Source organism: Balaenoptera acutorostrata, chromosome 1 (assembly GCF_949987535.1).
Source record: "Balaenoptera acutorostrata chromosome 1, mBalAcu1.1, whole genome shotgun sequence".
Taxonomy (NCBI): domain Eukaryota; kingdom Metazoa; phylum Chordata; class Mammalia; order Artiodactyla; family Balaenopteridae; genus Balaenoptera; species Balaenoptera acutorostrata.
Genome location: NC_080064.1, coordinates 34,800,354 through 34,826,065, shown reverse-complemented (window position 1 = coordinate 34,826,065; position 25,712 = coordinate 34,800,354). Strand labels below are relative to the sequence as shown.

The 25,712-nt window shown below is 35.6% G+C and overlaps 1 protein-coding gene across 5 annotated transcripts in view; it reads left to right on the top strand.

Annotated features, from left to right (window-relative positions):
* The window catches only part of FOXJ3 (forkhead box J3), a 129,563-nt gene that overhangs the window by 89,570 nt on the left and 14,281 nt on the right, over positions 1 to 25,712 (top strand). For 4 of the 5 annotated variants that reach the window (XM_057553155.1, XM_057553140.1, XM_057553151.1 and 1 more), the window contains 5 exons: positions 6,338 to 6,439; positions 18,556 to 18,684; positions 20,918 to 21,092; positions 23,891 to 24,307; positions 25,352 to 25,453. In XM_057553155.1, the coding sequence (XP_057409138.1) occupies positions 6,338 to 6,439; positions 18,556 to 18,684; positions 20,918 to 21,092; positions 23,891 to 24,307; positions 25,352 to 25,453 (925 nt within the window). The remainder of the gene's footprint in view (positions 1 to 6,337; positions 6,440 to 18,555; positions 18,685 to 20,917; positions 21,093 to 23,890; positions 24,308 to 25,351; positions 25,454 to 25,712) is intronic. The other variant, XM_057553158.1, reaches the window with a different exon arrangement.

The following is a 25,712-nucleotide window of genomic DNA, read 5'->3' as shown; positions in this document are numbered from 1 at the left end:
CGATGGGCATTTAGGTTGCTTCCATGACCTGCCTATTGTAAATAGTGCTGCAATGAACATTGGGGTGCATGTGTCTTTTTGAATTATGGTTTTCTCAGGGTATATGCCCAGTAGTGGGATTGCTGGATCATATGGTAATTCTATTTTTAGTTTTTTAAGGAACCTCCATACTGTTCTCCATAGTGACTGTATCAATTTACATTCCGACCAACAGTGCAAGAGGGTTCCCTTTTCTCCACACCCTCTCCAGCACTTGTTATTTGTAGATTTTCTGATGATGCCCATTCTAACTGGTGTGAGGTGATACCTCATTGTAGTTTTGGTTTGCATTTCTCTAATAGTTAGTGATGTTGAGCAGCTTTTCATGTGCTTCTGGGCCATCTGTATGTCTTCTTTGGAGAAATGTCTATTTAGGTCTTCTGCCCATTTTTGGATTGGGTTGTTTGTTTCTTTAATATTGAGCTGCATGAGCTGTTTATATATTTTGGAGATTAATCCTTTGTCCGTTGATTCGTTTGCAAATATTTTCTCCCATTCTGAGGGTTGTCTTTTCGTCTTGTTTATGGTTTCCTTTGCTGTGCAAAAGCTTTGAAGTTTCATTAGGTCCCATTTGTTTATTTTTGTTTTTATTTCCATTACTCTAGGAGGTGGATCAAAAAAGATCTTGCTGTGATTTATGTCAAAAAGTGTTCTTCCTATGTTTTCCTCTAAGAGTTTTATAGTGTCCGGTCTTACATTTAGGTCTTTAATCCATTTTGAGTTTATTTTTGTGTGTGGTGTTAGGGAGTGTTCTAATTTCATTCTTCTACATGTAGCTGTCCAGTTTTCCCAGCACCACTTATTGAAGAGACTGTCTTTTCTCCATTGTATATCTTTGCCTCCTTTGTCATAGATTAGATGACCATAGGTACGTGGGTTTATCTCTAGGCTTTCTATCTTGTTCCATTGATCTATGTTTCTGTTTTTGTGCCAGTACCGTATTGTCTTGATTACTGTAGCTTTGTAGTATAGTCTGAAGTCAGGGAGTTTGATTCCTCCAGCTCCGTTGTTTTCCCTCAAGACTGCTTTGGCTACTCGGGGTTTTTTGTGTCTCCTTACAAATTTTAAGATGATTTGTTCTAGTTCTGTAAAAAATGCCATTGGTAATTTGATAGGGATTGCATTGAATCTGTAGATTGCTTTGGGTAGTATAGTCATTTTCACAATATTGATTCTTCCAATCCAAGAACATGGTATATCTCTCCATCTGTTGGTATCAATTTAATTTCTTTCATCCGTGTCTTAATGTTTTCTGCATACAGGTCTTTTGTCTCCCTAGGTAGATTTATTCCTAGGTATTTTATTCTCTTTGTTGCAATGGTAAATGGGAGTGTTTCCATAATTTCTGTTTCAGATTTTTCATCATTAGTGTATAGGAGTGCAAGAGATTTCTGTGCATTAATTTTGTATCCTGCGACTTTACCAAATTCATTGATTAGCTCTAGTAGTTTTCTGGTGGCATTTTTAGGATTCTCTATGTATAGTATCATGTCATCTGCAAACAGTGACAGTTTTACTTCTTCTTTTCCAATTTGTATTCCTTTTATTTCTTTTTCTTCTCTGATTGCCGTGGCTAGGACTTCCAGAACTATGTTGAATAATAGTGGGGAGAGTGGACATCCTTGTCTCGTTCCTGATCTTAGACGAAATGCTTTCAGTTTTTCACCATTGAGAATGATGTTTGCTGTGTGTTTGTCATATATGGCCTTTATTATGTTGAGGTAGTTTCCCTCTATGCCCACTTTCTGGAGAGTTTTTATCATAAATGGGTGTTGAATTTTGTCAAAAGCTTTTTGTGCATCTATTGAGATGATCATATGGTTTTTATTCTTCAATTTGTTAATATGCTGTGTCACATTTATTGATTTGCATATATTGAAGAATCCTTGCATCCCTGGGATAAATCCCGCTTGATCATGGTGTATGATCCTTTTAATGTGTTGTTGGATTCTGTTTGCTAGTATTTTGTTGAGGATTTTTGCATCTATATTCATCAGTGATATTGGTCTGTAATTTTCTTTTTTTGTAGTATCTTTGTCTGGTTTTGTTATCAGGGTGATGGTGGCCTCATAGAATGAGTTTGGGAGTGTTCCTTCCTCTGCAGTTTTTTGGAAGAGTTTGAGAAGGATGGGTGTTAGCGCATCTCTAAATGTTTGATAGAATTCACCTGTGAAGCCATCTAGTCCTGGACTTTTGTTTTTTGGAAGACTTTTAATCACAGTTTCAATTTCATTACTTGTGAATGGTCTGTCTGTTCATATTTTCTGTTTCTTCCTGGTTCAGTCTTGGAAGGTTATACCTTTGTAAGAATTTGTCCATTTCTTCCAGGTTGTGCATTTTATTGGCATAGAGTTGCTTGTAGCAGTCTCTTAGGATGCTTTGTATTTCTGCAGTGTCTGTTATAACTTCTCCTTTTTCATTTCTAATTTTATTGATTTGAGTCCTCTCCCTCTTTTTCTTGATGAGTCTGGCTAATGTTTTATCAATTTTGTTTATCTTCTCAAAGAACCAGCTTTTAGTTGTATTGATCTTTCTTTGCTATTGTTTTCTTTGTTTCTAATTCATTTATTTCTGCTCTGATCTTTATGATTTCTTTCCTTCTGCCAACTTTGGGTTTTGTTTGTTCTTCTTTCTCTAGTTTCTTTAGGTGTAACGTTAGATTGTTTACTTGAGATTTTTCTTGTTTCTTGAGGTAGGCTTGTATAGCTATAAACTTCCTTCTTAGAACTGCTTTTGCTGCATCCCATAGGTTTTGGATCATTGTGTTTTCGTTGTCATTGGTCTCTAGGTATTCTTTGATTTCCTCTTTGATTTCTTCAGTGATCTCTTGGTTATTTAGTAACGTATTGTTTAGCCTCCATGTGTTTGTGTTTTTTCTTTTTTTTTTCCTTGTAATTCATTTCTAATCTCATAGCGTTGTGGTCAGAAAAGAAGCTTGACATGATTTCAATTTTCTTAAATTTACTGAGGCTTGATTTGTGACCCAAGATGTGATCTATCCTGGAGAATGTTCCGTGCGCACTTGAGAAGAAAGTGTAATCTGCTTTTTTGGTATGGAGTGTCCTATAAATATCAATTAAATCTATCAGGTCTATTGTGTCATTTAAAGCTTCTGTTTCTTTATTTTCATTTTGGATGATTTGTCCATTGGTGTAAGTGAGGTGTTAAAGTTCCCCAGTATTATTGTTTTGCTGTCGATTTCCTCTTTTATAGCTGTTAGCAGTTGCCTTATGTATTGAGGTGCTCCTATGTTGGGTGCATATATGTTTATAATTGTTACATCTTCTTCTTGGATTGATCCCTTGATCATTATGTAGTGTCCTTCCTTGTCTCTTGTAACATTCTTTATTTTAAAGTCTATTTTATCTGATACAAGTATAGCTACTCCAGCTTTCTTTTGATTTCCATTTGCATGGAATATCTTTTTCCATCCCTTCACTTTCAGTCTGTATGTGTCCCTAGTTCTGAGGTGGGTCTCTTGTAGACAGCATATAGATGGGTCTTGTTTTTGTATCCATTCAGCAAGCCTGTGTCTTTTGGTTGGAGCATTTAATCCATTCACGTTTAAGGTAATTATTGATATGTATGTTCCTATGACCATTTTCTTAATTGTTTTGGGTTTGTTTTTGTAGGTCCTTTTCTTCTGTTGTGTTTCCCACTTAGAGAATTTCCTTTAGCATTTGTTGTAGAGCTGGTTTGGTGGTGCTGAATTCTCTTTAACTTTTGCTTGTCTGTAAAGCTTTTGATTTTTCCATCGAATCTGAATGAGATCCTTGCCTGGTAGAGTAATCTTGGTTGTAGGTTCTTCCCTTTCATCACTTTAAGTATATCATGCCACCCCCTTCTGGCTTGTAGAATTTCTGCTGAGAAATCAGCTGTTAACCTTATGGGAGTTCCCTTGTATGTTATTTGTCGTTTTTCCCTTGCTGCTTTCAAAAATTTTTCTTTGTCTTTAATTTTTGCCAGTTTGATTACTGTGTGTCTCGGTGTGTTTCTCCTTGGGTTCATCCCATGTGGGACTCGCTGAACTTCCTGGACTTGGGTGGCTATTTCCTTTCCCATGTTAGGGAAGTTTTCAACTATAATCTCTTCACATATTTTCTCTGGTCCTTTCTCTCTCTTTTCTCCTTCTGGGACCCCTATAATGCGAATGTTGTTGTGTTTAATTTTGTCCCAGAGGTCTCTTAGGCTGTCTTCATTTCTTTTCATTCTTTTTTCTTTATTCTGTTTCACAGCAGTGAATGCCACCATTCTGTCTTCCAGGTCACTTATCAGTTCTTCTGCCTCAGTTATTCTGCTATTGATGCCTTCTAGTGTAGTTTTCATTTCAGTTATTGTGTTGTTCATCTCTGTTTGTTTGTTCTTTAATTCTTCTAGGTCTTTGTTAAACATTTCTTGCATCTTCTTGATCTTTGCCTCCATTCTTCTTCCGAGGTCCTGGATCATCTTCACTATCATTATTCTGAATTCTTTTTCTGGAAGGTTGCCTGTCTCCACTTCATTTATTTTTTTTTCTGTGGTTTTATCTTGTTCCTTCATCTGGTACATAGCCCTCTGCCTTTTCATCTTGTCTATCTTTCTGTGAATGTCCTTTATTCTGTTGATTGAACCAGATTTTTAGTATCCATGAAGAATATCTAATTAAAAGATTTTCTAGTTAAAGCTGTGAATCTGGCCTTGTGGGAATACAGTGCCACATACCACAGCTGTCTCCTTTTTCATTAATCACCATTGAATATTCCTCTCTATCAGTAGGTTCTCAGCATCAGTAGTAGATACATGTTAGTAGTCATCATAGAAACCAGCACTTACTCTGCATTTCAGGTACTATGCTAAGTGCTTTACATAAATTATTTCATTAATGCTCTTAACACACCTCTAAAGGAAGTGGCATAATCCTCTTATTGATGAGGAAAAGAGTATGAAGTTTGAGTAATTTGCATGAAATCACACAACACAGGCTTGCCTCTTGTTACCAGTGGGGAGGAGTGAGAATTAGATAGTGAACCAGTAGTCTGGAATGAGATGACTGAGTTGAGTTAGAGGAACATGAGATTTGCATCTTTCTAAAGTAATCTTCTGTGTTAATTTATCTAAATTAGCTGGCACCAAAGTTGGGGCATAAATTGTAGCTAAATTGGCAGGCACCAAAGTTGGGGCATAGACAGAGCTGTCTTTGTAGTTCTTCCATTTGTATTTCTGAAGTGTTTTTCCATGTTCACCTAACTCTCAGTGTGTATCCAGCACGTAAGTAGTAGATTCTACCTTCTAGGGGTGACCCTTGTCTTTTCCTTTTTTCAAGATGTCTGTTCCCTACCCTCTTGGATTATCTGATGAAAGAAATTCATGCCAAGGGATTAAGTGATAAATAAATCAATCTTAGAAATGTTTTTCAGTGAAATTACTCTTTATTTTGAGAGAGAGAAAGGAGTTATCACAATCTATATCCAAAATTCTAAATGTAGAAAACCTATATTGATTTTTGACATTCATGTTAGCTCTATAAACAATGTATATGAAATTGTGTTATTTAGGATATTGTTCAGTTGCATTAACAGACAAAGGAGGACAAAACTACACCTGAGAGGCTTAAACCAGATAGATTTATTTCTCTCTTAGGTAAAAGTCCAAGCTGAGAGGTAGATCAGATGGATAACCAGCTCTGTTCCACAAGGTCATTCACATGTTTCCTTCTAATCTTATCTTTCCAGTGTTCCCCAGGGTATTACCTTCAGCTTTCTGATTATGCAGGATCACCACCACCACATCTGTGTCACAGGCCTGCAATAAGAGGGAAAGAGGATGGAGAGCAAGCAAGTTCCTTTCAAAGACATGACCCAGAAGTTGCACACATCACTCTTGCTCACATCCCATTTGTCGCACCTTAATCACATGGCTACAACTAGCTGCAAATGAGTCTGGAAAAGGTGGTCTTTAGCTGGGCAGAGATGAGTTGATAACTACAGGGATCTATTGCTAAAAGGGAGCAGAGGGGAGAATGAGTGTTACCCGATTATTAGTAGTCTCCACTACAGAAGTTTATCTCTAATTTTGGCAAACCTATCCCACAACCAGTTAAAAGAGTTGGTAAGGAGTAGCCATACCAATGGACTTTGTGATTATCAGGTTAGTAGCATAATAAAATATAGTAGAAGAGAATTCAGTAATGATTTTAAGTTTATTTTCAGAAACAAAGCACAAAACTGGATGTTGGAGAATTTGATGAAATAACTTCAAATTGTGTTAAAGTTGGTGGTTTTATGAGCTAATAATTATTTATTTTGTTCTTGTATTTTAGGCCTCAACTCCATATAGCATAGATTCAGATTCTTTGGGAATGGAGTGTATTATTTCGGGAAGTGCCTCTCCAACTCTGGCAATCAACACTGTGACTAACAAAGTAATTCTATTTTTTTGAACACTTTTGAAATGTCGTTGAGTAATACATTTAATTTGCTTTTATAGTAACAGTAGATTACTGTATGGTTGAGTTTAAAGATGATATAAATTTGACCAAACCATACATGGCAGTTTGAAAGCTGAATCCACAATGCTTTTAGCTTTACACAAGTTAGAAGTAAATAAATAATTCTCTGGAAAAATTGGAAGATGCTTATTGGGAAGCTCTATATTAAATTTAAATTCTTGACACTACCAATCCCATTGAATTTTTGAGTCCAGCATTTATTGAATCAATTTGTTTCAAAATCATTGATTACCCCTCTAAATATGTGATTTAAAAAGAGATTGACAAATAACCAGGGCGTCAACAGAATCCAGTAAAATAAATAATTCAGACAAACTCAGAGTCCATTAGAATGGTGGTCAGCCTCTTTCATGATATTCAAGTCTAGGTACATACCCAGAAGTGTAGTATGTGGTAGTCTGCTGCAATTTTTGTTTTGTTTTTGTTATTGAAGCAAGGGTCAAAACTTTGTGCTAACTCATTAGACACCTAGTAGGGTACAAATATCTCTTCTTTACAAGGTAGTTTCTTAATCTCATATCTCAAAACCCTAAAAAGGCTCTGGGAGGTTCATGAAATAACTCAGTTCTGTGCATCTATTTCCTCCATTACTAGACCATGATGAGCACCTTGAAGCCATAATATATCTCACTCTTGTACTCATACGGTCTGTCAGTCTTGCTTTTACTCTCTCCCCGTCTCCCTTGCTTTCACTTGCTTTTTTTTTTTTAATCTCTTCTACTTTCTTGTGCACACACATAAACACAAACATGTATACACTCAGTTGCACTAATACACGTAGTATCTTTGTATTTGTAAAAGGTAATGAACAAGCAGATAGAAGACAGAGTATAATCAGAGTGACTAATCAGAATTCCAATTTAGATAGGAAACTTACAACTGAGGTGTAAAGTAATAATTTTTCCCAAATAGCAATACATGGACTGATTCCATCAGAATCATTTAAGGGAGGGGTGGGGTTGTTAGTGTGTACGTGTGTTTGGTGGTGGTAGTAATTCCCAGATTCCATTGCAGGCCTACCAAATCAGTTACTTTATCCTTGTGGGTAGGGCCCAGAAATCTGTACTTTTAAAAATCATCCCTAATGATACCCAGCTAGACTTGAGAATTTCCGGTGAAATAGATGGGTTGGAATCAGAGGTATCCAGTACTGCTCTTTGCGATAGTCCAAGCAGGAGATACTGAGGCCTAAACATAGACAGTTGTGGCTATTAGGAAACAGTTAGAAAGTAGTAACGCTGGGACTTCGTGACTAAATAAAGGAGCTGGAGTTTTTGGACTTCTGCTTTCAGATATGATAGAATAGCTAGTATCAGATTAACCCTTCTCCCTATCTATATAAAATTACCACCCTGCCTCCCACACCCTGCCCCCCACACCCTGCCCACCAATAAAAAAGAAAGGCATTGGAGAAAAAGACAGGCAGGACTTCAGAAGAGAAGGTCTCAGAAAAAAGGGAAGCACACTGAGATAAGCCCTACGTGTTTTCCCTTGGGACATTTCCCACTTCTCAGTGCATGGCATAGAGGCTGCACAGAAAGCTACAACCTAGAGCAGTCATTGAGCTAGGTATGTAAAAACCAGAGTTTGAGGCTACCAAAGAGCCAGGGCTTAAGGACCAAGATCCTGAGGAATCTCAGAAGTGACCTCAACTGTTTGCAAGCAATATCCAGTTAAGGCATTGGCTAATCCCTAACCTGTGTGTGCTTTGACTCAGACACAGGCAAATCATGTGGATTTTTCACTAGCCAGACTTCAGCAGTCTCACAGAGGTTGGGGAGACAAAAGTTGTAGTTCTTTAAAGAGGGAGCCATGGTAAACACCCCAGTTTTTCAAATTGATACTTAAGAAAGATTATGTTCTATAAGTAAGAGCAAATCAAAATAACACCAGTCTCAAACTGTTACTAGGGTGGTATGCTAATATTCCACTTGCCAAAAGAAAACTAAATCCTTTCTGGAAGATAACATATCCCGAGCTTTTGCAAGTTTTCATAAGTAAGGTCTCACTTTCAGTCAGAATTTTCAGACATTCCAGGAAACAAGACCAAATAATTAAATGCCAAGATGGAAAGATAGTATAAACATATCCACAAGTGATCTAGATACTGATTTTTAAATAACTATGACTAATATGTTGAAGAAAATAGATGAATTATAGAAAATTTATCAGAATTGGAATCTGTATGGAAGAATCAGGAGAACTGAAAAATATAATAACTGAAATTAAGAATTAAATAGATGGATTTAACAGCAGATTAGACACAGCAGAGGAGACAATCAGTGAACTGGAAGATAGGTCAATAGAAAATATGCTGGTTGAAAAACAAAGAATGGAAAATTCAAAGACGCTTAAGAGATAAATGGGGTACAGGGAAAAGATCTAACAAACTTGTCATTAGTGTTCCGGAAGAGAAGCAAAAGGGAATAGAGAAGAAGCAATATTTTAATTTTCTAAGACTGATGAAAGATAACACAGTACAGATTCAAGAAGTTCTGAGAACCCCAAGAAGGACTAATTAAAAGAAAACCTTATCAGACAAATAAAAGTCAAACTGCTAAAAAACAAGGATTTTTTTAAAAAAAATCTTAAAATCAGAGGAAAATAACAGGCAACTTCAAAGGAACACACTGAATTCTGAATAGAAATGATAAAAGTCAGATACCACCAGAATGAAATTTTTGTAGTGCTGAAAGGAAATAACTGCCAATCCAGAATTCTAAAATCAGAATTTCTATGAAAAATGAAGGTTAAGTAAATTGGCTTTTACAGAAACAAAATGTGAGAGAATGTTACAGTATTAAAAAATTAAAGGAGGTTAATTTTTCAGATAGAAGGAAAATTATCCTGTGCAGAAAAGAATGAAGAACACCAAAAGAGTATGCGTGTCAGTAAATAAAAATATGTATCAAGTGATTAAAACAATAGCAGTTCTGTTATAGAACATAGTGCTTTGGAGTCTAAAATACTTGTAGAAGTTAAAGTACATGACAATACTAGAGTAAGGCATTAGGAAATATATTGCAGTTAATGTCTTTGCATTGTATGGGAAGTGGTAAAAGTACTAAGTCAAGGGCATGTGGTAAAATATAGGGCGGTGATTCTTAACACTTCAGCATATATCAGAATAACTAGGAGGGCTTGTTAAAACCCAGATTACTGGGCCTTACCCTGAGAGTTTCTGATTCTCTAGGTCTGAGTTGGGGTCTGAAAAATTGCATTTCTGACACCTTCTCAGATAATGGTCATGTACTGGTCCAAGTTCCTTACCTTATGAACCACTGCTCTAGGTTACTACAAGAATAGTAAAAGAATATTACCAAGTAAGGAAAAATAATAAATCCTTGGTTAATCCAAAAGTAGGCGAGAAAGGAGAAAAAAAAATGAACAGAGAAAAGATGGGAACACAGGAAAATAAAAAGTATTTAAATCTAATTGCATTAAGGAATACATTAAATGTAAATGTGCTAAATATTCATTTAAAAGCCAGAGTCTTTTCTGACCACAACAGCATGAAACTAGAAATCAACCTTAGAAAGAGAACTGAGAAAAAAATGATTACATGGAGAGTAAACAGCATGCTACTAAAAAGCCAATGCATCAGCAATGAAATCAAAGAGGAAATTTAAAAATACTTGAGACAAATGACAACGAAAACACAACCATACAAAATCTATGGGATGCAGCAAAAGCAGTTCTTAGAGGGAAGTTCATTGCAATACAGACCTTCTTCAAAAAACAGGAAAAAATCTCAAATAACCTAACCTACCACCTAAAAGAATTAGAAAAAAAAGAATAAACAAAACGTAAAGTCAGCAGAAGGAAAGAAATAATAGAGATTAAAAAAAGGTAGAAAAAACTCAATAAAACCAAGAGCTGGTTCTGTGAAGGGGCAAACAAAATCGACAAACCTCTGGCCAGGCTCACCAAGCAGAAAAGAGGGAGCACCCAAATAAACAAAATAATGAATGAAAGAAGAGAAATAACAACTGATACTGCAGAAATACAAAAAACCATAAGAGAATACTATGAACAATTATATGCCAACAGATTGAACAGCCTAGAAGAAGTGGACAAGTTTCCAGAAACATAACAGCCTACCAAAACTGAATCAAGAGGAAATAGATAATTCAGCAGAGGTGATTTATCCTGCAAACAAAAGTCCAGGACCAGATGGCTTCACTGGGGAAATCTACCAGACATGCAAAGAAGAACTTATACTGATCCTTCTCAAACTCTTCCAAAAGACTGGAGAGGAGGGAACACTCTCAAAGTCATTCTATGAAGCCACTATCACTCTGATACCAAAACCAGACAAAGATAATAACAAAAAAGAAAATGATAGGGCAGTATCTTTGATTAATACAGATGCAGAAATTCTCAACAAAATATTAGCAAGCCAAATCCAACAACACATAAAAAAGATATTACACCACAATCAAGTTGGATTCATCCCAGGGTCACAAGAATGGATCAATATATGCAAATCAATCAATGTGATACACCACATCAACAAAAGAAAAGACAAAAACCACATAATCATCTCAATAGATGCAGAAAAAACATTTGATAAAATTCAACATCCATTCATGATAAAAACTCTTACCAAAGTGAGTGTAGAGGGAACCCATCTCAACCTAATAAAAGCTATTTATGATAAACCCACAGCCAACATAATACTAAACCATGAAAAGCTGAAAGCCTTCCTGCTAAAGTCTGGAACAAGACAAGGATGCCCACTCTCACCACTTCTATCCAATAGATAAAATTGTCATTATATGCAGATAACATGATATTGTATATAGGAAACCCTAAAGACTTCACACAAAAACTATTAGATCTGATAAACGAATTCAGCAAGGTAGCAGGGTACAAGATTAACATACAGAAATCTGTTGAATTTCTTTACACTTAACAATGAAATGTCAGAAAGGGAAAGTAAAAAAAAAAAATCCCTTTTAAAATTGCATCAAAAAAAATACTTAGGAATAAACCTGACCGAGGAGGTGAAAGATTAATATGCTGAGAAGTATAAAATATTGGTAAATTGAAGATGATTCAAAGAAATGGAAAGATATCCCATGCTCTTGGATTGGAAGAATTAATATTGTTAAAATGGCCATACTGTCCAAAGCAATCTACAGACTTAATGTAATCCCTGTCAAATTACCCATGACATTTTTCACAGAACTAGAACAAATAATCCTAAAATTTATGTGGAACCATAAAAGAACCAGAATTGCCAAAGCAATCCTGAGGGAAAGGAACAAAGCTGGAGGCATAAGCTTCCCAGACTTCAGACAATACTGCAAAGCTACAGTAATCAAAACAGCATGGTAGTGGCACAAAAACAGACATATGGATCAAGGGAACAGAATACAGAGCCCAGAAATAAACCCACACACCTACGGTCAATTAATCTTTGACAAAGGAGGCAAGAATACACAATTGAGAAATGACAAGTCTCTTCAGCAAGTGGTATTGGGAAAGCTGGACCACTGCATGTAAATCAGTGAAGTTAGAACACACCCTCACACCATACACAGTAAACTCAAAATGACTTAAAAACTTAAATATAAGACATAACACCATAAAACTAGAAGAGAACATAGGCAATACATTCTCTGACATAAATCATAGCAGTGTTTTCTTAGGTCACTCTCCCAAGGCAATAGAAATAAAAGCAAAAATAAACAGACGGGATCTAATCAAACTTATAAGCTTTTGCACAGCAAAGGAAACCATAAACAAAACGAAAAGACAACCTACAGACTAGGAGAAAATATTTGCAAATGATGGGACCGACAAGGGATTAATTTCTAAAATATACAAACATCTCATACAACTCAATGACAACAACAAAAAGCAACCCAATCAAAAAATGGACAGAATACCTAAACAGACATTTCTCCGAAGAGGGCATACAGATGGCCAATATGCACATGAAAAGATGCTCAACATCACTAATTATTAGAGAAATGCAAATCAGAACTATAGTGAGGTATCACCTCACTCCAGTCAGAGTGGCCATCATCAAAAAGTCTACAAATGATAAATGCTGGAGAGGGTGTGGAGAAAAGGGAACCCTTCTACACTGTTGGTGGGAATGTAAATTGGTGCAGCCACTGTGGAAAACAGTTTGGAGGTTCCTCTAAAAATAGAGTTGCCATATGATCTAGTGATCCCACTCCTAGGCATATATCCAGAGAAAAGTGTAATTTGAAAAGACACATGCACCCCAGTGTTCATAGCAACACTATTTACAGTAGCCAAGACATGGAAGCAACCTAAATGTCCATTGACAGATCAATGGATAAAGAAGATGTGGTATGTGTACACATTTTCATTACTCCCAAAAGAAAATCTCATACCCATTAGCATTCATTTCCCATTTCCTCCATCCCCTGGTAACCATTAATTTATTTTCTAACATTCTGGATTTGCCTATTCTGGACCTTTCATGTAAGTGGAATTGCAAAATATATGACCTTTTATGTCTGACTTCTTTCACTAAACACATTTTCAAGGTTCATCCATGTTTTGGCATGTATCAATATTTCATTCCTGTTGTCATATAATTTAACTGTGCCCCAGAATAAAGCTCAAGAACATTCATAAGAATCTAAAAATATAGCACTTAATAATGTAGATTCATAATAGTCTGGCATCCAATAAAAAGTTACCAAGCAAAGAAGCAGTAGAAAACAACCCATAATGAGGCAAAAATCAGTCAGTTAGAACTGACCCGGAAGTGACACACATGATAGAACTAGTAGAAAAGGACATTAAAACAGTTATCATGAGCCAAGATATGGAAATAACCTAAGTGTCTATCGATAGATGAATGGATAGAGAAGATGTGGTATGTAATATACAATGGAATAATGTTCAACCATGAGAAAGAAAGAAATCCTGCCGTTCGTGACAAAATGGATGGACCTTGAAGGCCTTATGCCAAGTGAAATAAGTCAGGCAGAGAAAGACAAATACTGTATGATATCACTTATATGTGGAATCTTAAAAGGCCAAACTCAGAGAAACAGAATAGAATGGTGCTTACTGGGGGCCTAGGGGGTGGGGAGAAGTGGGGAGATGGTCAAAGAGAACTTTTCATTGTAAGATGATTAAGTTTTGGGAATCTAATATATAGCATGGTGATTACAGGCATGATACTACAACACTGTTGCTAGGAGAAAAGTTGCTAGGAGAGTAGGTCTTAAATGTTCTCACCACGAAGAGAAATGGTAATTATGTAAGGTGATGGAGGTGTTAGCTAATGCTATGATGGTAGTGATTTTGTAATACATAAGTATATCAAACTAGTACATTGTGCACCTTAAATTTATACAATGTTATATGTCAATTATATCTCAAGCCGGGGGTAGGGGGTGGGGGGAACTGTTAATGTAACTATATTTTATGGAAGTTCAGGTTGAACATGTGTATAGACACATGGAAGATATTTAAAAACCCAAATCAAACTCCTTAGGGATAAAAATATGTCCCAGTTGAAAAATAAACTAGATGGGATTAACAGCAGATTAGGCATTGTAGAAGGAAAGATGTGAACTTGAAGATATAGCAATAAAAGCTATCCAAAGTGAAACACAGAGAAAAGACTGTAAGAAAGTAAATAGAGTATTAGTGAGCTGTGGGGACAGCTTCAGGCAACCTATAATATGTGTAATTGAAGTTCCTGATGTAAATCAGGATCTACACAGAGCAATTAAGGACACCAGAAATGATAACTATGTGGGTAAATATAAAGCTTTTTTTAAAAAAATGTAAATCTCTTTAAAGGATAACTGTGTAAAGCAAAAAAATATGGGAAGGCAAAAGTAAAGCCATCGTTCACAGAAGACATCATCATTCATATGGAAAATTCAACAGAATCTACAGATAAACTCTTGGAATTAATAAGTGAATTTACCAAGGTGTCAATATTAGATCAGTGTTGGATTTTAGAAGTCAGTTATTTTTCTGTGTTAGCCATGGACAGTTAGAAAATACAATTTAAAAGATAATACTTAAATTAACGTTCAAAAACATCAAGTACAGAGACACCTCATTTTATTGTGCTTAGCTGTATTGCGCTCCCCAGATATTGGGCTTTTTACAAATTGAAGGTTTGTGGCAACCCTGTGTTGCCAGCTGATGGTTAACATTTTTTACCAATAAAGTATTTTTAAATTAAGGTATATACATTGTTTCTGTAGACATCATGCTATTGCACACTTAGTAGACTACAGTACATTGTAAACATAACTTTTATATGCACTGGGAGACCAGAAAATTCGTGTGACTTGCTTTATTTCAATACTTGCTTTATTGCAGTGGTCTGGAACCAAACCCGCAATAACTCTGAGGTAGCTAGGATTAAATGAAAGATGAACTCTGCACAGAAAACTATAAAAAATTACTGAGAGAGAACAAAGGGGGTTTAAATAAGTAGATATATAATTTTCATAGAGAAGATTATTGTAAAGAAGTCAGTTTTTCCTGAGTTTATCTACAGATGTAATATCCCAATCAAAATTCCACAATGCTTTTTTTAGGGGAAGGAAGATAGTAGGAAATGACCAGCTGATTTTGAAAGATAAATGAGACTCCAAATGGTAAACAGTAGTTGAAGAAAATGTTGAAGAAAAAAGATAAAAGAGGATTTATACTTCCAAATATCAAGAGTAAACCTACAATAATTGAAAGTGTAATATTAGCATAAGAATAGACACATAGAATTATGGAACAGAGTTCAGTGATGTCTTTCAACAAATGGTGCTGAATCAATAGAAAAGTGAGATTTTTTCATGCACAAAAATCAATTTCAGATGGATTTGAGACCTTAATATAAATGATAAAGTTCTCAATTGGATGAAAAAGAATAAAATATGTTTTAAAAAGTAGAATGAAGGAAGTAACAAAAGATTAAGAGCCGATGCTAACGCAACACACAACAAAGCTTTACGTAATCCTTTAGCTAAATTTACTGCAAAAGGACAGAAAAGGATATATACGTTGTATGAAACGAGTCATTAATGGTAGAAGTCTGCATGGTGGTTACCTGTAACAGGAGATATGCGGATGGATAATGACTGGCTGGTGAATGATGATTGGGAGAGTTCATGAGTGGGCCTTCTGGTGTGCAGGTATGTTCTGTATCAGTGGTTCTGTGATCTGTGGACACCTGAGTAACCAATACCCTTTTGGGGATTCCATGATAATACTAAAATGCTATTTGCCTTTTCCTTTATTTTTGTGTTTTCACAGATGCAGCAAAAGCAATAATATGTAAACATTAGCACAAGTCAAGGCAGTGACACCTGACTGTACTAGTAGTCATTGTATTCTTCACAGCCACACACCCTTCAGATTAAAAAAAAAAAAATACTAGTTAAGAATATCCTTGATGATGCAGGAAAAATAATTTTATTAAATTGTGACCTTTGAGTATACGTTTTTAAGAATCTGTGTGGTGAAATGGGAAGTACGCATAAAACGCTTAAACTGTGTATACCGAAGTACAGTGGTTGCTTCAAGGAAGAGCATTTGTGTTGATCTAGCCACTTTGTTCATGGAGCACTGATTTTACTTGAAAGAACAACTGACACTATTATTCAGATTTGGGTATTTGGCAGATATTTTCTTGAAAATGAATAAAGTAAGCCTCTCACTTAAAGGAAAACAGTTGACAGTATCTCTTGCCAATGGTAAAATTTGAGCTTTTAAGCAAAACATATAGGTTTGGAAAACTTACATCCACCACAGTGAGTCTGATAGCTTCATAGTCTTTACACACTTTTCCAATGAGATTATTGGTAATGTTAACAAGTGTGATGTTTTGATGTTGTGTAATGAAATATGTCAATATTTGGAAGATCTGCATAACTTAGTGAATGATATTTTCCAAATGACCAATGCATAATGTTATAAAATCATGCATGGGTAAATGATCCATTCAAAGTCCGAGGTGGAAAGTGGATTATAATGTAAAAGAGTACGAAAATTTATTCATATGGTTTCAGATGTTACATTGCAACTAATCTTTAAAAAATTGTCACTTGTCATATTTTTGTGTAGTATCAAAAAAGACTATCCACAATTATCTGAAAAGTCTATTAAAATATGCTTCCCTTTTCCAAGCATACATATATATACATATATACATATATATATATATATATGTATATATATGATGCTGGGTTTTCTTTCTATACTTCCACCTAAACAACATATTGCAACAGATGGAATGCAGAAGCATATATGAGAATCTAACTGTTTCCTGTTAAGCCAGGCTTTGAAATTTACAAAAATGTAAAACAGTGGCACCCTTCTAATTTTACTTATTTATTGAGAGAAAATTTTTTTTTTGTTAACATATAGTTGAGTTTGTAATAGTTATTTTTAAATTAGTATTTAAAATTTTTTAAATTTCTAATATGCCAGTTATTGATAAATATATCAAAATAAACAAAAGCTCCTTGCCTCCTTAATATTTAAGACTGCAAAAGGGTTCTAAGATCAAAGTTTGAGAATTGCTGTTGATTACATGATTCCATGAGTATGCCCGTTTTATAATTAATAAACTATAACAACTCGTGTATTTTCCTCTCCATAATATGTTACATTTTAATAAAAATCTTATCCTCCTTAGCTATGAGGATTTGTCCAAGATGGTGGGAGGTATTTCTGACTTGAGTGATAGGTAACTAAGCATGGACAGGAGAGAATGAGCAGCCAACAGAATGACCATGGGATGCTTGTAATTTGCTGATATTGTATTGCTTAAGAGCCCATAAGGTTGATTTTTTAAAAAATGAAATTTACGCTGGAAATACTGACCAGAAAAATCTTTGCCATAGTTTTATTTCCTCTCATTTTTCCTTATACTCTTTTCCCTTACTAGTTCCTAGACACATGATTGTTCCTAGCTGATGTGAATGTGAGACAGTTTGGTTTTGCCTGAAGTATTGAGGCATATTTGCCTAGTTTTCCAGGTTTTGGCCTCTTTTGGCAAATGAGCATTGAGCATGACCCCATTTTCAGCACAAACAGAAGGGTGGTAATAGCTCAGTTGGTCATTAAATTCAGCAAGTATTTATTATGTGTATACTGAGTAGAAAACATTATGCTGCTTATGATTATTTATTGGGGAACTCAAGTTGCTAACAGTCTAGTAGTGGATAAAAATATGATAAAAATTAGTTACACCATAAAATCAAAAGTATTAATTTTTCCCATGAAAGTAGGAGCATAGAAAGGAAAATTGGTAGTAGAATCTGAATAGAACTTTAAAGGATAGTTAGACTAGTTTTCTGTTTTAAAAATATCTTTTTTGTTGTTGTTTCTAATTAAAAATGATAATGCACATTATAAACATACTCAAACATTGTAAAAATATACACTATCAGTGACAGAAGTCTTCAGGAATACCCAACCCCCTGCCAGTTAACCATTGTTAACAGTTTGATACATAGTTCTTTCATGTCTAATGCATATGTTAGCATATTATTGTTATTTTAAAAATCAGATCACATATTTATGATTCTGCAATTGTGTTGGACAGTTAAGTTTACAGTTTTCAATATTATAAACACTATGATGCCTAAATTCTATTTTTTGTGTCCTTTTTTTTTTGATGCCTAAGATTTTGAAAGAAGAAAACTGATTTTGCTTAAAGCTTGAGTAAAAATAAGTTTATGCATTATAGAAATATTTAACAGTAAAAATCTGTTATAATCCCCTCTTATTAAATGTCGATGAACTAATTATTCCTTTTAGAAAATTGAATTTATGTACCTCTGGATGGGATATATCCTTTAGTTTGAAAGTAAATTATCAATATTTCATGGTGAACATGGAGTTAGCGATGTAGAGCATGGATTTGGGGTAGGTAAACACCAAAAGAAAGACCAGTAACATTTTGTTTTCCTTCCATCTACCAGGTTAGTTGTATTTTTGTAGAGTTGCTTAAAAAGTACTCTTTATAGTAGGAACTACTTATTTGAATGTTGCTGTTCTTTTCATTGTAGGTAACATTGTACAACACTGATCAGGATGGTAGTGATAGCCCACGCAGTAGCCTTAACAACAGCCTCTCAGATCAGAGTTTGGCATCTGTTAATTTGAACAGTGTTGGAAGTGTGCATAGTTACACACCGGTAAGTCTTGGTGAAGTTAACTCCTTTGCTGAGTACTCATTTAGAGCTTAAAACGGAACCAAATGTAATTGAAATGCAAATAAAAAGTGAAGATGTATATTTCTCACTGATCAAATTGATCATTAGCTTAGATAAGTAGAGCAGATTTCTATTATATTTTAGCAAGTTAGATACAAATATATTGTTGTACAATGTTATATATTTTGGTCTACTTCATCTGTTCTCTGTCCAAGTGAAACACAATTGGAATAGGAAAAGAATTTTTACTTTAGTCTTCTAAAGCTATGTTTGATGATATTTTACAGTCCTTGGTAAAAGAGCTTAGAGGATATGTATATCACCTAGTTTCCCAGAAGCATATCTAAGAAGGGGATTTTACAAACCCCAAAGGTTAGGATGACCTGGTACTCAGTTGTTAACCAGTCTTGTATTTTCAGTTTGGGTCTGGAAAACAAAGCTATGCTATAAAGGGACCTGTGTGAGTATTCTTGCGCCTGTGCTGACCCTTCCGTTATCAGATACTTCTTTTCAAATCATCTTGCAACTGTCCTCCCCGGTAGACAGAACAGAGCTGGAGAGAGCTATACGCCACACTGTTCATGGTATAAATTTGATCTCATCAGATCTCTCCCTGTTCCAAGATGAGTAATAGGTAAAAACTTTACACAGAAAAAAGATATAAGGGGGAGGGGGGGACCTGAAATAAGAAAATAACACGAGGGGAACAAATGCAGAGAGCAGTTTTAAAACTCACCTTGAATGTAGGAAAAGAGAAAGAAGACAACTCAAAACTGTTAACAGTGCTCTGGGGGAAAAAATTTAAAATATTTTTCGAGAATGCAGAAGAAACAGATAAAGGAATAACAATTATGTAAAAGAATACGATAGATATGGAGAATGGCGAATTATAGGTGTCCCCAAATAGTTGGTACAGAAGCAGTTTTCAGAAGAAATAGAGAACAAAAGGGTTACTGAGTTCTAAGAAAAGTTAATGGGAAAAACACTATATCTAGACACATCATAACAAATTTTTAAATTTCAGAAGTAATCATAGATACTCTAGCAGAAGAAATAAGGTACATTCAGAGAAACACAAATCATACCTCTCTTCCATAATACTAAATGCCCGAAGATGATGGAACACTTTATACAGAGTGTCAAGGGGATAGGTTTGGAATTATAAATATTATGCCCACCAAATTTTCATTCAGTTGTGAAGTCAAGAAAAAGACATTAATTCTTTGATACACAGAGTTTAGAAAGCATCCTACCCTTGTTTTCATGCACCCTTCCTGAAAAAAATTACGTATTTAGCTGATCAGGTGATGAATTAAAGTATTCAGTAATGATGAAGTCATGTGCCAGTGGTGGAGCCATTCCCCTACACAAAACTCGTATTTTTCCATGTCATTGTAGACTCCTTGTAAGCATCATTTTGAAAGGCTGCATAAATTTATAGCCAGTGTTCATATCTTAATTTTTTCAAAACACTAAACCAAATGGTAGTTTGTTACTGCTTGATATGATCTTTAAGATATATTGCTGATCATGTTTTATTTTATTTCTAGTTGTGCTGTCTTCAGAGATAATTCTTATTTTTTAGGTGTTCATGGTGCTCTTTTTCCTTGCATAGCTCGAGACCCTGATCCATTCTGTTTTTCTCAGAATCTCCTTTGTCTTTTACCCTTCATTTCTTATTTTCCTTAAGTTTCATTTAAAAAAGAAAAATTTACCTACATTGAAGAGTTAGGTGTGTTGAAGTTCCTTGATGCTTTGGGCAGTGTCATACAACCTGACTCAGTATTTGAGTTTAAATACTTCAAGATTAATTGAATAAATGAATGAGAAATGTTAGTAGTTTCAGAGTATAGTGAGTTTGAGATGAAATTGCTTCTGTGGAAATCAGATGAAGACTCCACAGAAACTGGAAGGGTTCCAGGCTTAGCTTATCACTTATTATGACCTTGGGAAGGTCCTTTAACTTTGAATTCTTCCCCCCTACTGTGAAATGTGGGGGTTGGATTAGATTTCTGAGATTCTTCAAGACCTAAGTTAACAATTTGTGGTCTGTCCTTTTATGTATACCCAACTTAACAGACGATAGGAAAGCCGAAGACAGGGAAGTTAATTCCTTTGGATTCTAGAAACTGTTCTGATATTTTCAGTTTTATATGTAACAAACCAATTTTCATATAGAGCTACTAAATTAGTAGTTTTTTTCTTTTAATGTTAGGTGACAAATCATCCAGAACCAGTCTCTCAGTCATTAACTCCTCAACAACAGCCACAGTACAACCTTCCAGAACGAGACAAACAACTACTTTTCTCAGAATATAATTTTGAAGATCTCAGTGCCTCATTTCGGAGCCTTTATAAGTCAGTTTTTGAGCAGTCACTTAGTCAACAAGGTGAGTTTTTTAATACCTCTTTTGTAATTTTTTACTGAAATTTTTTAAAGAATTATTTTCACATCACAGCTGTTATAGTTCCTTAATCTTAGAACATTACCATCATGATAAGGATTGAAGGTTCTCTGTGCCTTTACTATAGTCTGTATATATTTTTATCATAGCACAAGAATGGCAGATAAATCTATCTCCTCATGCATGCCTACTTTGTTTGATTACTAGTGGTGTCCTGGAGCATTGTGTTAAAGGATTCTGACACTGCATTTATGCCATGTGGGAAAGACTGCCATGATTAATTAGTGATGTCTAGCATATGAAGTGTTTGAGTGGTAAATGTTGCACCACAAGAATAGATGTGCCTTGCTTTTCTGTTCTGACTGCTGTTAGCAAAGAGATAACTTTTGGAATATGGTAGCACCAAATTTGCAGTTTCATGTACGGCACTTATAAGTGAACACATTAGTTAGTGGTCATTATTTTGTACAACATACTTAAATCAGATTTAACACTAAAAGTGATACTGGTTGAGATGTACTGTTACATCTCAACCAAATGCTAGATTGTTGCTATTATGTATTACTGTCCTATTAGCTGCTGGTTTAATTTTAATCAGAGTCATTTAGTAGGATCAAGGTGTCTCATTGTTGTTCCACCATAGAAGGAACACTAGTCAGAAGTTGTTGGGAACTCAAACATTGAAGCATTGCTTTGTTTGGCAGATTGACTATTTATACCCCAACTCAGAGGGTTTACCTGTTCACGGCAGTAGACAAAAATCCCTGCCTTTAAAGAGTTTACATTTTAATACATATCATTGTCAGATATTATGAAAGTTAATGTTATATGTAAGTGTTATATATATTGATGAATTATCAGTAGTTTGTTTAGGAAGTTGATTTTCTGGTTAAAGTAAGAGTCATGTATTTTCTCAAATTTTATGTTAAATTTTCTTTCTATAAAAGTACAAAAAAAAAAAACTAAGACTTTGCTAAGCGGATCCAGCTTTGCTGATCATAGTAGAAAAATACTGGCTTTGAAATAACAATGGCGACAATTTCTGAAACCCATAATGCTATTTCATTACACTAATAAAAAAAGAAAAGAAGATTGACAGGAATTCTGGGTTCTAGTCCAGGTTCTACCATAAAGTCAACTGAGTTAACTTTACCTCTTTAGACCTAAGCATTCCCATTGTACAGTGAAGAAGATTAGACTAGATCAGTGCTTTCCAAATTGTTCTCTTTGGAGCTGTTGGGTTTTCTGGAGGTTTCAGAGAGAAGGGTGCAGATGAAGAGGGAGACCTAACAGGTTTCTTTTCATGGCTTCCCAGAAAACAGCTTTACATTTATTAGTTTTACATACTGGGCTTCTGAAAGATATTTTGTTTTGTTTTATTTTAAAAACAATTTGGGATTAAAAATGTTGGTAGAGATTATATCTGGGTGCCCTCTTAAAATGTTAGGACTTTATTGGAAACAGATAATGAAACAACTGCTTTCTTTCATCTTATTGTAGTAACCCTATAGATTCCATATAAATGACATTTTTCCCAGGGTTAAGGCAAGCACTTTTATTAACTCTTCTACCTATAAAACCTTAATTTATTATGTTTTGAGATTATTTTATAATGTACTCTGATATAATTTTACTCCCAATAACAAGTATGAGAATACTTTTATTTTTGTTTAAAATTTTTGATTCTTTTATTGACTGACAGTATGGTATGGGACTTTATTTTCATTTCATTTAAGTAAAACTTTTTTGTGTTTGGTTCAGCAAAACATTATATGTTGTCTTCTGGGATATGAAAATAGTGTAGTTATATAGAACTACATGTTGCAATAAGGTTTGTTAAAGTGAGTGTCTACCTGTAAACCAAACATACATTATTTTTAACATTAAGCACTTCTGGCCTAATCATCATTATCATCATAGCAGCTAATATTTACTGAGCTAAGCCTGCAGCCTGTACTTGTACCATGGCATGTAATCCTCACAGCAACTCTACGAAGCACGTACTATTATCATACCCATTTATAATTGAGGTAATTGTGGCTTGGAGAGGTTAATAATTCTCCAGAGTTACCAAGTGTGTAAATTGTGGTGCAGAGATTTTAATTCCTCTTTTCTGGTGTTAAGAAATATGTAATCTTAACCCCTAAACTGTGTCTGTCTCAAGAATGTTCCATAAGAGTAATGAAAAAGAGCAGTGGAGATGGCTGTTTTGTTTTGCTTGGTCTTAAGGATTCTAGCCATCTTGGACTTAAAGTTTTTGGAGTAGTCAGAGAAAGAGATGAGAAATAACTGGGCTTTATTTCTACCCTCCTCTTTTGTCAAAGGTCTTCAGACCTATAGAGAACCATCCTCAATGTGACCCAACACTTCTCCCACTTTTCCCTTAACATTTTACTCATCTTTCAAGACTCAACCCAGATACTGCCTTTTCAAGGAAGGCTTCTCTGTATTTCAGAGCCCCTTCCTAGGTAAAACGGGGAAGAAGCAGAGTTCCTGTATTCCCTCTGTATACTTTTGCCTTAGTACTTACAGTGTTGGACGTAATCTCCTCAAGTGTCTGTCTCTTCCACTGGACCACGAGCTACTTGAGGGCAAAGAATGATGTTTCTTCTTGGTAGCCCCAGAGCCCAGGGTATGGTGGATACTCTATCAATACTTGTTAAACTGAACCAAAATCGCTTCCTGACAGCATATACCTTTGCTCTGTAAATAATTTTGCAAATATTTGTCATAAGGTATAACTGAAATCTGACCATCAGTGTTCTTGCTTTGTCTGTTTTCAGGTTTGATGAACATCCCTTCTGAATCTTCCCAGCAGTCCCACACTTCTTGTTCTTATCAGCACTCTCCCGGCAGTACAGTGAGCTCTCACCCACACAGCAACCAAAGCAGCCTGACCAACAGTCATGGCAGTGGCCTCAACACCACGGGCAGTAATTCGGTTGCACAGGTCTCACTGTCCCACCCCCAGATGCACACACAGCCGTCTCCACATCCGTCCCATCGACCGCATGGTTTACCACAGCATCCACAGCGTCCCCAGCACCCAGCACCACACCCGCAGCAACACAGCCAGCTCCAGTCCCCTCACCCCCAGCACCCCTCTCCACACCAGCACGTACAGCACCATCCGAACCATCAGCATCAGACGTTAACACATCAGGCACCCCCTCCCCCACAACAGGTATCCTGTAATTCTGGTAAGTTTTTGTCTTCTGACGTGTGTTTGGCTAACTGTGAATTTGGATCTGTTATCTGGGGCTTATATATATTTTCTACCAATACTCTTCTTATCCATCTTCTTTTGTGTTTCCTTGCCATAGTCCTAGAGTTGTAAGTCCTTCAGTCTATAGATTCACCTGGATATTGTCTTGATTACAGTTTATGTGGTAACATAGGCAAACTCAGCAACCCTTGCAGGTTTTGGTTTTAACTCTTTTGTTCTTCTGGAAAACAAGTGTTTTTGTGAGTGTTTGAAAGAAGAGTGGAATGCACAGTCTGTCTGCAGTCTATTGTGATTTAGTGTGGTATAGAAGAAAGAGTATAGATTTATGTCTGAAAGACCTGTATTCGAATCTTCATTATGGCTCTTTATGACCTTTGGTGCATTAACTCTTTTGGTCTTATTATTTTGTTAGCTGTAGAACAACACTGGTATACAGTGTTGTTATGAGGATCACATTGAGGTTACAAAGTATGAAATGCCTAGTCTAGTACCTTGCATTTACGTATTCAGTGAATGTTCCCACTTTTTCTTTCTTTGCATATTCCTGCCAAGTATTTCGTTTAGAATGATAGATTCGTACCCTGATTTTAAAAGAAAAAAAAATGTCTGTTGCTCTTAAGATAGGTCTTGATGGTTTCTGGTGAGATGCTTAACTGACATTGCTCACAGACCAGGCAGTCTCTGCACTGCAGAACTCCAGAGGGTACCATAGACATAGACTACAAGGTGAATGGGGCCTCTTGGAATGGTGCAGAGTACAGCTGGCTTCAAGTCTTGGATTCATCATAGTGGCCTTGCTAAGTCATGCCTCCTCTCTAGGTTCAATTTCTTTTGTTTGTAAAATACAGGGAAATAATACCTTTCCTGCCTGTCTCACAGAGCAGATTGCCCCAGTGCATGATATAATGGGTTTGAATCCATTTGTAAAACTGGATTGGGATCGGCCAATATAAGGAGTAAGGCCAGCTCAAACTTTCGCTATCCAAGATTTATAATATTGCCAATATTATTTTTATAGGTGTTTCAAATGATTGGTATGCAACACTTGATATGCTAAAAGAAAGCTGTCGAATCGCCAGCAGTGTTAATTGGTCAGATGTAGACCTTTCACAGTTCCAAGGTGAGTATTGGTTCCTTCTCACTTATAACCAAATACACATATCATGTGTTTTTGAATAGATTTTAAGTCTCTTTTTAGTGGAAATAAGCATCTCCTTATATAGTGTTTCTTTTGCAGTTGGTAGTATGCTTAAAAACAGCACTTTGCAAAATTCGTAATTAAGCCTTTCAGCCAGTTGATGTAGCGGAGGTTCACAGACAAGAGTTCTGAAGGAAATCTGGCCACATTTAAAAGAATCAGACTTTGAATAATTTTTAAA